At 42.6% G+C, this 14456-nt stretch overlaps 1 protein-coding gene and 1 long non-coding RNA gene across 3 annotated transcripts in view; one reads left to right on the forward strand and one right to left on the reverse strand.

Annotated features, from left to right (window-relative positions):
* Positions 1 to 14456, forward strand: part of LOC146805161 (uncharacterized) — a 245637-nt gene that overhangs the window by 174002 nt on the left and 57179 nt on the right. The window lies entirely within an intron of this gene.
* Positions 1 to 14456, reverse strand: part of EPHA3 (EPH receptor A3) — an 853417-nt gene that overhangs the window by 87438 nt on the left and 751523 nt on the right. For both annotated transcript variants that reach the window (XM_085622346.1, XM_085622345.1), the window contains exons 14-15: positions 9798 to 9947; positions 7878 to 8071 (exon numbers count right to left, since the gene is read on the reverse strand). In XM_085622346.1, coding sequence (XP_085478472.1) covers positions 7878 to 8071; positions 9798 to 9947 — 344 coding nt within the window. The remainder of the gene's footprint in view (positions 1 to 7877; positions 8072 to 9797; positions 9948 to 14456) is intronic.

Consider the following 14456-nt stretch of genomic DNA (forward strand, 5'->3'; position numbering starts at 1 on the left):
ACCCCCATCATGGAAAGGATCAATAGTTTATCTGATATACCGAAGGAGGGAAAGATTATCCCCAAAAAATAAAGACACATCACAACCAGGACTATGATGACAAGATTTTTGCACAATACGTTCTCCGTAAATAATTGGAAAATTATAAGCTTTTATCAAACAGGGTTCTGGCTTGTCTGCTATATCATCAATAGTACTTTCAATTGCTGCATTGGCTCCCACACACGACCAGAACCAAGGTCACAAGCAAGTTTTTCGACTTAGGGCTGGTTTTGGCTAAAATAGATATCACGAGTCCTTGGAAGGCGAGGAGCGGCCCTAATTTAGCCAGATGGGCAAAAGAGTTTGTAAGGTGGGCGGAATGTGAGGGAGCAATCAGAGTACAAATGGCAAAAAGGACAGGGAGCAAGAAGACGTTAGAAGTGGCCAGGGCTTGGGTAGCACTGGTGGAGCTCCTTAAGCACCCAGATGCGGACGGGGTAGATAGTCTAGCCGAGGAGGGCCTTGACAGCAGAGTTCTGATTACCTGGCGCTATTACTGGTCTTGGCTAGTGGTCACATGTAAACCCAGGCCCACCGTGTTATATTCCCCCACCCGTACTTCAGGTGGCACTCTCTACGTAGAGCAAAGGACACTTCACATGCCAGTGTAACCCAAGGTCATGAACGTATGGGTTGATAGTAAGCAGCATGTCTGGGGGGAGGGTGGTAGGTCGGTTAAGAGCAAACAAGAGTTGTAAGGGGTGTAAAATGACTGAAAGAAGAGATCCTAATGGATGGATAACTATTGTGTTAAGTTGACACTAAGTAAGGGGTGGTGGGTTGGGGATTGCACTGTTATTGAGATGTCTGTTTCACCCTATTCCACAAGTGCGGAAACTGGGTAATGGAAATTGAAGGGATTGCTTTATTGAAACTGCTTGCTTCCTTTCGTTGGATGGCGAGTTGTATGTATTACTAATGCATCCGGAGATCCATTATTTCCACAATGCAATCCACACGTACCGTACACTATATGCCTACTATATAGATTACAGCACAGCATTTGATAAAGTCAACCGCTCTCATCTGTGGAACAAGCTGTCAAATTGGGGAATTAAGTGACTGCGCACTGCTTCATTTTATCATGGTGCTGCATGAAGAAACATGGCTTCAAATCAAATGATCCAACTAAAGCACACTGTCGCCTAAAAATATCAACACAAAATGCACACAAGGGCTCATTTCACATGAAAATGTAGCTCCATGTGCCGGCTATGCATTTTGTGTAATTTTGCGGATTTTTTTCACATATCATGTAATTGTACAAAAGTAAATTGCACGAATATTCCCGCATCCCTAAATGTAACTTAATTATTACCTCCCATAGCTTTTCGCGATACAAAATGTGTCCATCATGTTCTGGTAAAGCACAGCCATGTTAGGTATTGCCTGAAATATTGACGGTGGCACATATTTTTCCTCATAACTATCACATGAGCATGTCAAGTTATCATGTCTTATCAAAGAAGGCACTGATCTCAGACTGCTATACACAGAAATACTAATTAGGAGTCAAAATGGACAAACACACAAGTCAGGTAAATGGAGAAACGTGAGGGAGAATGAAGGGGCATATTATCAAGAAACCGCGTTAAAATTATCGCCGCTTTAGCGGCAGAAAACTGCCTCTAAAGTGGCGATAATGGGCTTGATAATATGCCCTTGAGAATTCCCATAGAAGCCCGTGTTCTGGTGTCAACATGGGCTTCTATTGGAATTCTCTGCGGCATATTATAAAGCCCATTATCGCCGCTTTAGCTGCTAAAGCACCGATAATTTTAACGCTGTGCTTGATAATATGCCCCGTAGTTTCCGCCGCACAGATTGTAAACATCTCCAATAATTCAGGAGAGGAAGAATGGAAAAGGTGCACCGCTCAGTTGTTTACCTTTTTCAAAGGATGGTGCTGTGCCAAGTGTCTTCAATTTCAAAGTTCAGAGCCCCGAAAACAGCTGGGGGAACATTTCAGTTGAAGCACGGGGCTTCTCGGAGGCATGGGAAATGACAACATTTGTAATTGTGTTTGGGAAGAACAGATACCAGGATTAAGAAGCACATGTGGAGATTTAATACAAAGTAATGCATCGCAGATGTGGTGAGCTATGTGTTTACACGTGGATGTCTGGGGCCAACATCTACTAAGGCGAAACAGACAAAGATATGAGGCTAAAGATGTCAAATTAGCTACTAAATAATTGTGCTTTATTCTGAAATTAATTTGAGAGGGCAAGGGAAGTCCAGTTCGCAGAACAAGGATTGAAATAATGTCTGTTCATGGACCTATGCATAACACCAACAGCATGGCAAACAGGTAGTACAAAGTATAGGGGTACTATAAACAATTGTGCAACGAAAGAGCAATCAAAAGGACGCAATTATTATCTGCCTCTTACAAATCTGCTTACAAGCGGATGTAATATATTTGTGTGCTTTAAAACAGAGAATTGCTATGTAATGTTGTTGTCATCAGTGCCAATGTTGATGACACCAGAACTTAGACTATCGCCACCGGCGGCTGATGAGTGCCAGCAACACACACAGGGCCATATTCTCAATGAAGTGGCGGAGAGAGGCGTTCGCCTTCTTGGTTTAACGCCTCTCTCCGCCACTTCAGAAACATGAGGCTGCACCCTATTCTCAAGGATATGGCGCAGCCTCGCGTTTCCCCCTGCGATGGCGCTAAGTTTCACAACTTAGCGCCAGCGCAGGCAGCCTTGCACCAGAGTGCAAGGGTGTCAGCAAGCAGGGAGGTTTGTTTATGTACAGGAAGGTGTCCCTTCCAGCACATAAACAAACCTAAAAGGCCAGTTTGTAACTTACATGTGTGCTGCTTCGTGCAGCACACGTAAGTTACAAAACAGCATTTAAAAAAAGGTTTGTTTATTTAAAGGAAGGGACACCTTCCTGTACATAAACAAACCTTGGCATTTAGCTTTTTCCATGTGTGCTGCACAAGGCAGCACACATAGAAAAAGCAACAAGCATTTGCAATGCATTAGGTCTCGCATTTACGCGAGTTTGAGCTATTGACATTGCAAATAACAATGCCTATTGGCATTGTCATTTACAATGCCAATAGCTTTAACTCGTGTAACTGCGAGACCTATTGCATTGCAAATGCTTGTTCTCTAATGCAGCCCTGCCGCTAATCAAGGTGTCGGTGCAATTCCTTGCGAACTTACCCCTGGTTGTTTTTACTGCGACACGTACAAAAGTGTGAAATGAAATAATATATGAGTCTGGGTCTAAATGAGGGTTATTGGCTCCGAGTGACAATAAACAAATGAAGTACAGGAAAGACGGGGAGGCGAAACCACTGAAAAAATATACAAAGGCATGTAATGTACATTTGGAAGTACACTTTTAGTAAACCAACCAGCTACCATATTCCTCATTTTGTTCTGTACTTAAATGAAGGAGCATGGTCCCAACGCTTCTATTGGTTAAGTTGCATTGTAAGACAGCACCTTAATTTGTGGCGGTGCTGCGAAAGCGTTGCATTTTGACCCGGGCGAGTTATCCTAAATTTAATTGAATGAAGGTGGGGATGAGGGGTCAACTGTTAGAGCTGCATTTAGACAAATACCCAAAGATAGGGGGGGTTAGGGTGCGCCCAGAGGATGAGCTTGTGGAAATCTGTGTCTGCTGCTGAGACGTGACCGGTGGGGCTTACATTTGGTCTCCTAGTTTTGATGCAAATGTAGGATCAGTGTCCAGAGTGTCTTAGACTTAAAGCTGCCTTTAATTTACGCATTTTACAGCTCCCATGAGGTGCGTGAGAGGAGCATTTTGACCGTGGTGATTGGAGTTAATAATCTCTTTATGTAGGTTTTGAGAGTCCGACCGGAAGAGCGGCGTTTCTAACACGATGCGGCTGTTGAAGTTGCATTATATTTGAAGGAGATCGTGCCGTTCGGAGGTGTGCATAAAGAGTGTTTCTAATCTACTGAGCTACATGTAATTAAAGTGAACATGTATTCCTTAGAGGGACGGAAGCTGCTTATGAGTTTGCTTTTGTTGAAGGGGCTTGACGGGAGACGCTTGAACCTGGCTGCATACTTTCTTCTGTACTGAAGCGGAGCAGCACGAGCGTTGCATTTTGAACCGGGTAAGTTCTTTTTATTAAAAATGAATGAAGCTGGGGAGTAGGGGCCGACCGTAGGAGCTGCATTTTGGGTAAAAACGGAAGGTAGGGGGTTGGGGTGCAGCCAGAGGATCAGCTTGTGTAAATGTGTGTGTGCTGCTGACACGTGACCGGCGGGGCTTGCATTTGCTCTCTTTGTTTTACGAAAAATGTCGGAGCAGTGTCCCGAGTTGCTTAGGCTCCAAGCTGCCTTGAAAGTACGCATTGTACAGCTTGCGGAGGTGCGTGAGCGGAGTATTTATAACGTGGTGATTGGAGTTAATAATAACTTTCGGTAGGTTTGGAGTGTCCGACTGGAAGCGCTGCGTTTTTAATACGATGCGGAGTGCTGAAGTTGCATTACATTGATCGAGAGTGAGATTTGAAGAGGAGGGAATATAAAAAAAGTGAAAGTGATCGCGATTGCGATCGCCGCGAAAGTGAAAGTGATCGCGATTGCGATCGCGTGCTGCGGAGGAAAGACACATGGCGCTGCGCGCGTGCACGTTCACGTGCACTGAAGCTTTAGGCCACGGCAGCACTTTGAAAATCCCAACTATAAAATGTCTCTCCGAGCCAGCGCAAGCGCTGGGGCTCAGCGAGACCTAAAAACGAGGAGAAATAAAGCATTTCTCCGCGTTTCGCCACCTTAAGAACATATTTGTCCTGGTCTTAAGTTTGACGCTACCTCCTATTTACGCTGCTCTTGAGAATAGGAGGTAGCGTCCAACTCAATGGGAGTTGCGGTAGAACGCCCACCGCAATACCCACTGCACGCCCCTTTCATGCTAAAAACAGCGTGAAGGGGGTCCTATTCATAAGGCAGCATTAAGCCACGTTAAGCCACTTAACGTGGCTTAATTCTGCCTTGTGAATAGGGCTAAGCCCCTATTGCCACCACAACGTCACTGAAAGTGACGTTGTGGTGTCGATAGGGGCTTGAGTATATGCCCAACAGTATTGTCTGATGTTCCTACAGCATTGCCATGAAAGAAATTGTATTGCCTACAAAATTGCAACCAAATCTTGCAGTATTGCCGCTAGACCCCGGGAGATTGCAACCAATCCAAATATTGTATTCAGCGGTACCTACAGCATTTTCACCCAGCTAAAAGTGTATTATGATCTGTGTAATATGTTTGAGGAATGGGTATATGAGAGTAACAGATGGCAAATATATTAACTAGAAGGCAAACTATTAATTTGTCATGCAACCAAATGGTGGTTGGAGGGACAGTACTACTATCTACTACAAATGTATGTTTTATAATAATCCTTAGCTCTATCATAGTTGTGCCATAAAGAGTGGGGGACAGAATTACTAACAAGTCATGCAATGCAACACAATGCAACACAGCATCACAACTTGCTGTGCTGCAGTGTGTGACAGGGAAAGGGCAGGAATGTGTCATATCGTGATAGATATGGCACATTTCTGCCCTCTCTCTGTACCATGGTGCAAGATTGCCTGCGATTCAGCCAGGATGCTTTTTAGGGCAGGAAGTGACTCCTTCCAACACAAAAACAATCATCTGAGGCTATTTTTTCCCGTTTTCCACATAGGCTGCATTATGCATCACACATAGAAAGAGAAAAAAAAAAGGTGAAATAAACATATTTCTCCTCATTACACCTCACTTCGGAAGGAATAGCCGTTTTGCACATTCCCAGGTTTATTATTCTTAGTAAATCTGGGAATGCACCTAAATGCATGGGTGCACACGTGGGAACACCCATGCTCCACCCATGAAACGCCTTCCCAGAGCAGAGTAATGCAAGTCAGCAACTTGCTCTGCCTTGAGTTACTCGAGATTTAGTAAGCCACGTACAACCACGCAAGGTGGCTTTGCGCGGCTTAGGAAACCTCACTGAAGTCTTTGTGTGGCCTTGCGCAGCCTTGAATGACGCAAGGGCAGCACAAGGGCTTCATAAATCTGGACCTGGATCTGTAAAGATATTGCCTCCATTGCCAGTGTTATTACCACCAGGGATTAAAATATTGCCACCACTGCCTGAGAGACTGACAACACTGCTTACCGCACTGTCAGCAGTGACTATAGTATTGATATCACGTAAAGTGGACTGAATATGCCAGAAGCATAAAAGTCGTGTGTTGCCTGCATTCTGTTGATTAGAATGCTGTGATTAGTGGCTGGAGTTTGACAGGAGTGCCTAGATTATTTCAATTTGTGGTTAGTGAATTGCCACTAGTTCCAAAGGTAGTATAATCGGGCTGAGAATATTTCCACGAGGAGGCAGAGTGTTTCTATCAGGCTAAAATGTTCACCACACCACTCAAGTGTAAGGCATGTCAAGCAGGAAAGAGAATCTGACTGTAGAAAATTGCCCAGCTCAAGATTTAGGCACACCTCAGTTCACATAACTAAGGGACTGATTACGATACCGGTCGGACAACGTAGCGGAAGGAGGACCGCCAGACTAGAAGTCGGAGGTCCTGCTGCTCGCATTACAATGTAACCACCTTTATGTCAGTCGCAATGTGTATATTTTGTATTGTGGCGTGTGCTGCGGGCTGCAGCACACACCACAATACAAAATATACACATTTCAAACATCCCTTCCCAATGTGGGAGGTACCATGCACTGCCTGCCCCATGGTGCAGGGCTGTTTAGGTGTGGTGCCCCCCAGGCCACATAGCAGAGGGCAGGGTTGAAAGAAGGCCCTGCTACAGGCCCCCAAAGTCACCTTCGGCCTGTCTTTTCATGGCAGGTGAACCGCCATAAAAGGGCAGGTGGAAAGGGACATTGTAATCTCTACGGCGGTGCCTGAGCAGGCACCGCCCTCGTTGCTGGGAATGGGAGTCCGACCGTCATACTGACGGAATCCTGGATCCTGTTGGACGTGGCAGTCTTTCCGTCCGACAGCCGAGCTCTGACCGCCTGCATCCTAATGTCGGACCAATGGGTTGGATGGGGTTGGGACCGTCACGGACGGCCTGGCGGTGGCGGTCTCACCACCATCATAATCATGCCATAAATCATTTATGCTCAGTTAGAATTAGTAGTGAATGAAGATTAAAAAGGAGTAGAAGTAAATAACTTGGATCAAAACATATAAGTTTTTTACGTAGTGCTGCATCAATCACTCCTAGTCTCTGAAAATAACATAGTTACTGTTATTTAATTTAATACTGTTCAACGTATTTCCTAACATAGTTACTGTTATTTTATTTAATACTGTTCAACGTATTTCCGTAGAAACGATGAGGCAGCATTGAAAGGATCGAACTTGCGACACACAGACCACAGCCACCATTAACAGTGAGCCATCGTCCTGGCTCTAGAACCACCATGAACTCCTCACTTGCCCACTCTCTAAAATATCAATTAGTTCTTCCCTGAATCATAAAACCAGTATTCCTAAAGGGTGCCTATGAAATAATACAATATTTTTAATTAATGGATAATTAAAGTGGAGACACGGTTGACAGCAACTTTTTTACTGCATTTCAGCTGTGCTATTATTTTAATCCTTGCTAACCAAATGCAAATTCTTGTCTCCCAAACACTATCCAAAATACTGTTTTTTCAAAGAAAACCCAGCAGATGTCAAAGTTGTTTCCGAGCCTTCTGATGTATGGAAAGCAATGAATAAATTTGAGCGTCTAGGTAGACACAGGCAAACACGTTATAATTAGGCACATAAAGCAAACACGTTTGAGTGTGTGTGAGGCAAGCGCTAATGTGTCACCTTGCCGCCGCGTTGGCGATTACTTTCAGGCTGCTGGGATTGCGGATCAGCTTGTCCAGGATGCTGACAATCTGCTCAAATTTAGGTCTGTTGTTTCTGTCTTTCTGCCAGCAGTCGAGCATCAGCTGATACAAAGCAGCTGGGCAGTCCATGGGCGGCGGCAACCGGTAGCCTTCGTCAACTGCCTTAATTACCTACAAAAAATTGAAAAGTTTAATGAAACTTAAAAAAAAAAAACGTCTTAGGCATTCATTGTGTCAAGGGCGTGGAGTGGAGACGTTTCATGGTCAAACATGTTTATTTTCTGATTGACTCTGGGTGCAACACATGCAAGTAAATGGTGATGCAAACAAGCAAAACACAGAGGGCTCTCTGTTGATCAAAATAGTGTCTGACTTTCAAGAAGGTTGCCGATTAAAAGAAATGCTTAAATAGTTCTAAATATTTCCCCACTTTTTTTTTTAAAGATAATGTTGTCTTAATTGATCACTCGTAGGTGCTAGAATGAAGGACAATTTGAAAGAAATACTGAAAACGAAAATTTGCATAATAATAATAATAACATTTTGGTTTATATTTGGCACTTCATAGGTCATTTTTGTCTCTAAGCTCTATGTTATTATTGCCCAATGAATTTTTACTCAATTTACTTCCCTTTGAGGGATGGACGATTGGTTTGTCCTTGCATTAATGTGAACTTGTAACCTGCAGGTCGCAAAAGATGTCAACAGCAAGAATTCAACTCACTGAGCACCCATACAAGAGTTTTCTCCTTAAAGTCAAAATAGTAGTATGGCAAAAGTCACTGGGCAGACCTTGAACTATTGCAAATTGTGTGATGGGGGATTTATTGGCAAGACTGGTACCTGTTCATTCATTGGTCACCACGAGTTTGCAAAAGACAGCACACAACTGAAACATAAACAAACGTTTGTCTGCAATGATGGTAATTGCATAAGATCTAGGTTCCCATGTACTGTATCATTCTGCTGATGGCATGGAAGAATATTATGGGGTTTGGTGGATGCATCCTTTAGTTTGGACAATAGAGACCTAACTGCTGCAGATTTGCATGTGGTAATGTCACACACCATGACTTACCAATTCTGGGAAGTCCTGATAACTCTGATGTTGCAAAATTACCAGGGATTGCAGCTGGATCCCTGTGGTTCCCCTGAGAAAATAGGTATTGCTAGGAACTGATAATTTCAGGTCCAGTAATCCCAGTTATTCCTCACTTTACCCAGTGTTTCTCAAAGATTTTGTTTTCGGCTTTCACCAGATGAAGTCCCCCCATGGGGCACAAAGGTTCTGAGGCTTTCCTGCAGGTCTCACAATTCTGATGGAGCTGACAATTCCTGCTGCAGGTCCAATACAAATTACATGGGAACTAGCAAGAGGGCCAAATAATGTTATCCCTCCTAAACACTACAAGTTTTAAAAATGCTGGACCTCGGCTGGCTCCCCCATCAGTGTGTTCCACTCTTCTAGCATTACCGTAAGCCGACTGGAACCGTATATGGGTGGTTTTTCACACAGTTGGAGAATTGTAAGAAAAACCATGCAAGATTCACTACAGGTGGCTGGTTGGTCTCCAATTTGTTTGCTGTTTCAGCAACACTAGCAGACCTGATGATATCTCAAATATTCTCTTTCTTCTTCCCAAGCATATTTTCTTCAATAAAACCCAATAGAAATATTTTTACATACACCTTAAGATAATTTTTTAAACCGCCCAAATTGCATTTCATTTAAATGTTTTTCCCTTATATGTAAAAAAAAGAAAGTAGCATTGTACATGAAAATGTTCTTCCTTGGTGCAATATCACTCTGATCTCTACTTGGCCTCTTCTGCTTCACTTACTTTCATAGCATGCCTTCGTCTTTGAGAACATTACTCACAAAGTGCAATCGACTTACATCTTGATTGGACATCTCCCAGTATGGTCTTTCTCCGTATGACATAACTTCCCAGAGAACAATCCCATAACTCCAAGCGTCACTGGCTGAGGTGAACTTGCGATATGCAATGGCTTCCGGTGACGTCCACCGAATCGGAATTTTACCACCCTGGGGGAAAGAGGGAACGTTAATAGCCGTTAACCCTGTTAATGTTCATTTAAGTTTGGATAGAGAAAGTTTACACCTTGTGAAACAAAAGTACATACAGAAAGGATCTTAATGTATTTAAATATAATATAATGAAAATTATATCATTTTGGCAAGACCTATTTTGGTTATAAAAAGGAAAATCAATTGTGTTTTTAGGCCTGTCCTCAAGATGCCATTAGCTGCCTCGCAGGCCACATATTGACCAAAAATAAAAATAAAAATGGAAACATCTCATTCATTCAGGCAGACCTCTTCAGCTATTGATGTGTTCAAATGTCAATTTTATCTTAATTCCACCCACCAAAGCATACAGCATATGGCAATGGGTCAGCCCACCTAACCCGTTAAATCTCATGCACAGTGAGTGACTGTTTTTTCCTGATCACATGTGGTATGGGTTTGGTGTTTATATAGCGCTTACACCTGTTGGCGTGCTGAAGTGCTCTGCACAGCCACCTGAAAAGAAGTATATCCGTGTCAGGGCCTGTCCTGCTACCTGCTCTTTGCTACTTTTTTTGTAATATGTTTGCCAATATTTTTCTCCGCTCTGCATATGTTTACAAAAGATGAATACATTTAAAAAAAATCACTACATGGTTACCTAGGCCAGACCTATTGGCTTTGCTAATGATTGCTATTGTAGTCGTAAAAAAGAGAAAGTACAGTTCTATGTAACGCTAATGAGGTCAATCATAAACACTGCGTCATTATTCAAAAGAAAATTATCACACTACGAATGATATCTATCATCTACATTTCAATACAATGCTTCCCAAGAATGCTATAGAATTCAAATCAATCAAGTTTATAACCATGCATGAATTTGGAAATTGGCAGCTCAGTTCATGGAAATATGTTTGTAGAGGTGGACAAGCTAATTGAAGAAATTGGACTTAGATAATGCAGACTTGCAGAATATTATAAATCCCAACCAAGCTTGTTATGACTGAAACCAATACAATAGAGTTTCTGCTCCATGCCTTACCTCAGTGTGTTAGACCTGGCATCCTTGGCATGGCTTTTGCCTAACTTTTTGCCTTCAGACCTCCTATTTTGCTAACTTCATTTTTGCTGGCCTTATGACTCAGCACACTTTACCACTGCTAACCAGTGTTAAAGTGCTTGTTCTTTCTCTTTAAAACATAGTAGGATCTGCTTAACCTTAATTGGCATCTCTAATTTACTTTTAAGTCCCTAGTAAAGTGACACTACCTGTGTCTGGGGCCTGTAAATTAAATGCTATTAGTGGGCCTGCAGCACTGATTGTGGCACACACTTAAGTAGTACTTTAAACATGTCTCAGGTCTGCCAGTGCAGCTTGTGTGTGCAGTTTTAAACTGCCATTTCGACCTGATAAAATAAACCTTTTTCCAGACCCAAATTTTCCTTTTTAATAAATATGTCACCTCTAGAGAGCAGGGTACAGTGTAATTAAAAAGGACACATACTTTTAAGTTTTACATGTACTATTAGTGCAAAACTCATATTCATTTTTTTCACATTCGTTATTCTAGGGGAGATGTCTAACTCTCCCATAGTATAAAATTGGAGTTACCTTATTACAGTTAATAAACTGTAACCTCAAAATGGGAACAAGTAACTTATTCATGTTTGGTGTTTGTGGAATTCTAATGAAAAATTCTAACTTATGGTGAAGCAGGATTTTAAATTGTGTTTTGAAAATGCCACTTTTAGAAAGTTGGCTTTTTTCTGCCTTAGCCATTAGGTGCCTGCAGTCAGTCTCTGGGTCACATGACACGGTGTAGTTAACAGTTGGTCTTTGTGCATTCCTTCTAGATAGCCACACACAATAGGGAGTTTAGGTGTACTTGTATGGGCCAACACTGGTAGGATAGGAGGGAAGAGCTGGGCATAGCCCCACTTTTACTTTAATAGGCAGTGTCCTGCCTCAACACAAAGGGCTGCATATGCCCTGTAGTTAGTATGACTCTGGAGCCTGTGCAAAGAAGTAAGGGCACCTGTCACTTCAAATGCATGCCATTAGACGCTTCTCCCACTTCAAGGCAGAACTGGGAATAAATAGTGGACCTGAGACATTAGCTCTTCAGTACTTCTGGACCTGTTGATACTCTTCCAGGAAGGTCTGCCGTACTGCCTGCTGATAGGACTACCACTCTGCTGGACTACTGCTCCGAAGTTCTGCTGCCTGCTGCCCTCTTTCCTGTGTGAGAATGACTTCACCTCCATTTGTTGAGACCAGGACCACAGAGTGACTCCAACGGATGGTTGGTTGGCCTCCTGACTTCAGTCTCAGGCACAGAAAGCTCCAACAACCTGGACCCTAGCACCGGGATTCTGTCATCTGTAAGTCAACCCTACCAAGTGGTCCCACCCCAGTCTTGGACCGTTGGAAGTGGACCTCAGGTTTTTTGCCAGCCTTTGTGGATCCAGTGGAACCAATGCATCTCCTCTGATGTGTGGCCGAACCTCAAGCAGAACCAACGCATTGGCACCACTGCATGGGTCTTTCCCATCGCCAAGACTCCTGTAGCATCACAAGCCTCATCGGAACTGCCGCCATGTGACATATATTCTGAATAGGCCCTCCCATCACTCATCCATGGCAGCCTCTTCGACGAAGCCAGACTCCGCATTGCAGCTCCTCAGAACAAATGCATTGCGCCGATTGCGCAACACATCCTTGACTCTAGACTTTTGCATTGCAAGCCTTTGTCAACAGGATTCTCGACGATGACGCAGGACCCCGCATTGCAGACTCGCTGCTTCTCAGAATTGATGCATCGCTTAAGCTGCGCAACACATCTTTGATTCAGACCTTGCAATGCTCCACAAACCAGGACTTCAGGTACTTTGTTCAGTGGTCTAACCGGGTCCCTGTAGGCGGCCTGCACTCCATCGTGGTTGGTCTGAACTTGTAACTTTGTCCTTCCCCACCCCAAACAAATATCCACAGTTAACCTTTTGTGCTTTTGGCACTATTTTCACTGAAATCTTTAAACTTGCATATCTTCAGGTGTACTGATTGGATTTTTGTCGTTTTGGTCTTGTTTTATTTATTTAACATCTCTCTATTGTTCTACTTTGGTTTGGGACTCTTTATCTGTGGTGTTTTAATTTTATTACTGTTTGAAGTGTTGCACAAATGCATTGGTTCTAAGGTCATCACCATCAAAATAACTTTATTTCATCTTAGAAGACCATAAAGGTACATATTACATTACATAAACGATCATTTAAACAGAGAACATCCAGATACTTAAAATGATCTATAAGAGGAGCAAATATAAATTAATGCCATCGCTAGTAGGGTCACCACTACATTCCTAGACTATACCTAATAAAAAACTGAATGGAGATATAGTGCAAATTTAATTGTGTACATAAACCATACAGGCAGTTCAGATTCCGATAGGAGCATGTTAGATAAGACCCCTTACTGCCATGGTGCAAAGCAGAAGGCACACTTAAGTTCATTGTGTTATGATCGTGCTAGCAGTTAATTCGTAAAACGATACATACATAAAAAAACAGAATAAATATACTGTGCAAAATAGGCAAGTATGTAAACTGTCAAAACCAGAACAGTATATACTTATTAAAACCATATAAAATAGCATAAGAAAGTTGCAGATCGCAGTAAAGTGCATTACATTCAGAATCAACTGGCCTGACAAAATACCCAGCAATCAAAAATAATCTCGTAATAAAGGTAAAATGAGTACTATATAATGGTACAGGCTGGTCCTAATCCTGTATCAAGAACCTTCTAAAGCCTCAGGGAAGCAGCCAGGAAGGAAGAAACAGCATAAAGGATGTGAACATCCGGAAGTAACTGAAGATACATGAGAGCGGACTGAACCTGGATAAAATTCAAAGTCTTCAACAATGGTAATAACATTGTCCTTCGTGGAACTTCAGAAAAATCACAGAAAAATGCAAAGTGCATAAGATCTTGGATGGAAAAGGTTCGCATGTGCATGGCCTCAGTTTTCTTTGTGAAGTGCTAGGCTTGGCATGAGCTAGCAACAGATTAAATTGGTTAAACCAGAATCTGGTAAGGAGAAACCGATGATGAAAATTAGACACATGGAGCAGTATGGTCTAACAGTGGGCCCTGGACCTCACTCCCACCAGGGCCCAAAAAGCACAGGATCTTGTCTCAGCTGCACCGCCATACAATCTAATACGTCTCTAATGGAACGAAGAGATGATAGAGGCTATCATGGAGGCTAGTACCATCTTCCTGTCACTCCCTGATGACAAGGTAACTTGGAAACAGGTTTGGGGGGAATTTGTCAAAACATTAACTTTAACATTTTCAATCAAACCCTCCACTAACAAATAGAAAGGAAACACCAGGGCAGTATGGTTTAATTTACATTTAAGGATAATGAAAAAATAACTCAAAGGTCTCAGAAACATGTGTTTACGCGGTCATCAACAAAGCCAAGATTCAATTGACCAAATCTCTGAAATGAAACAAAG

The sequence above is a fragment of the Triturus cristatus genome, chromosome 8 (assembly GCF_964204655.1).
Source record: "Triturus cristatus chromosome 8, aTriCri1.1, whole genome shotgun sequence".
NCBI classification, from domain to species: Eukaryota; Metazoa; Chordata; class Amphibia; order Caudata; family Salamandridae; genus Triturus; species Triturus cristatus.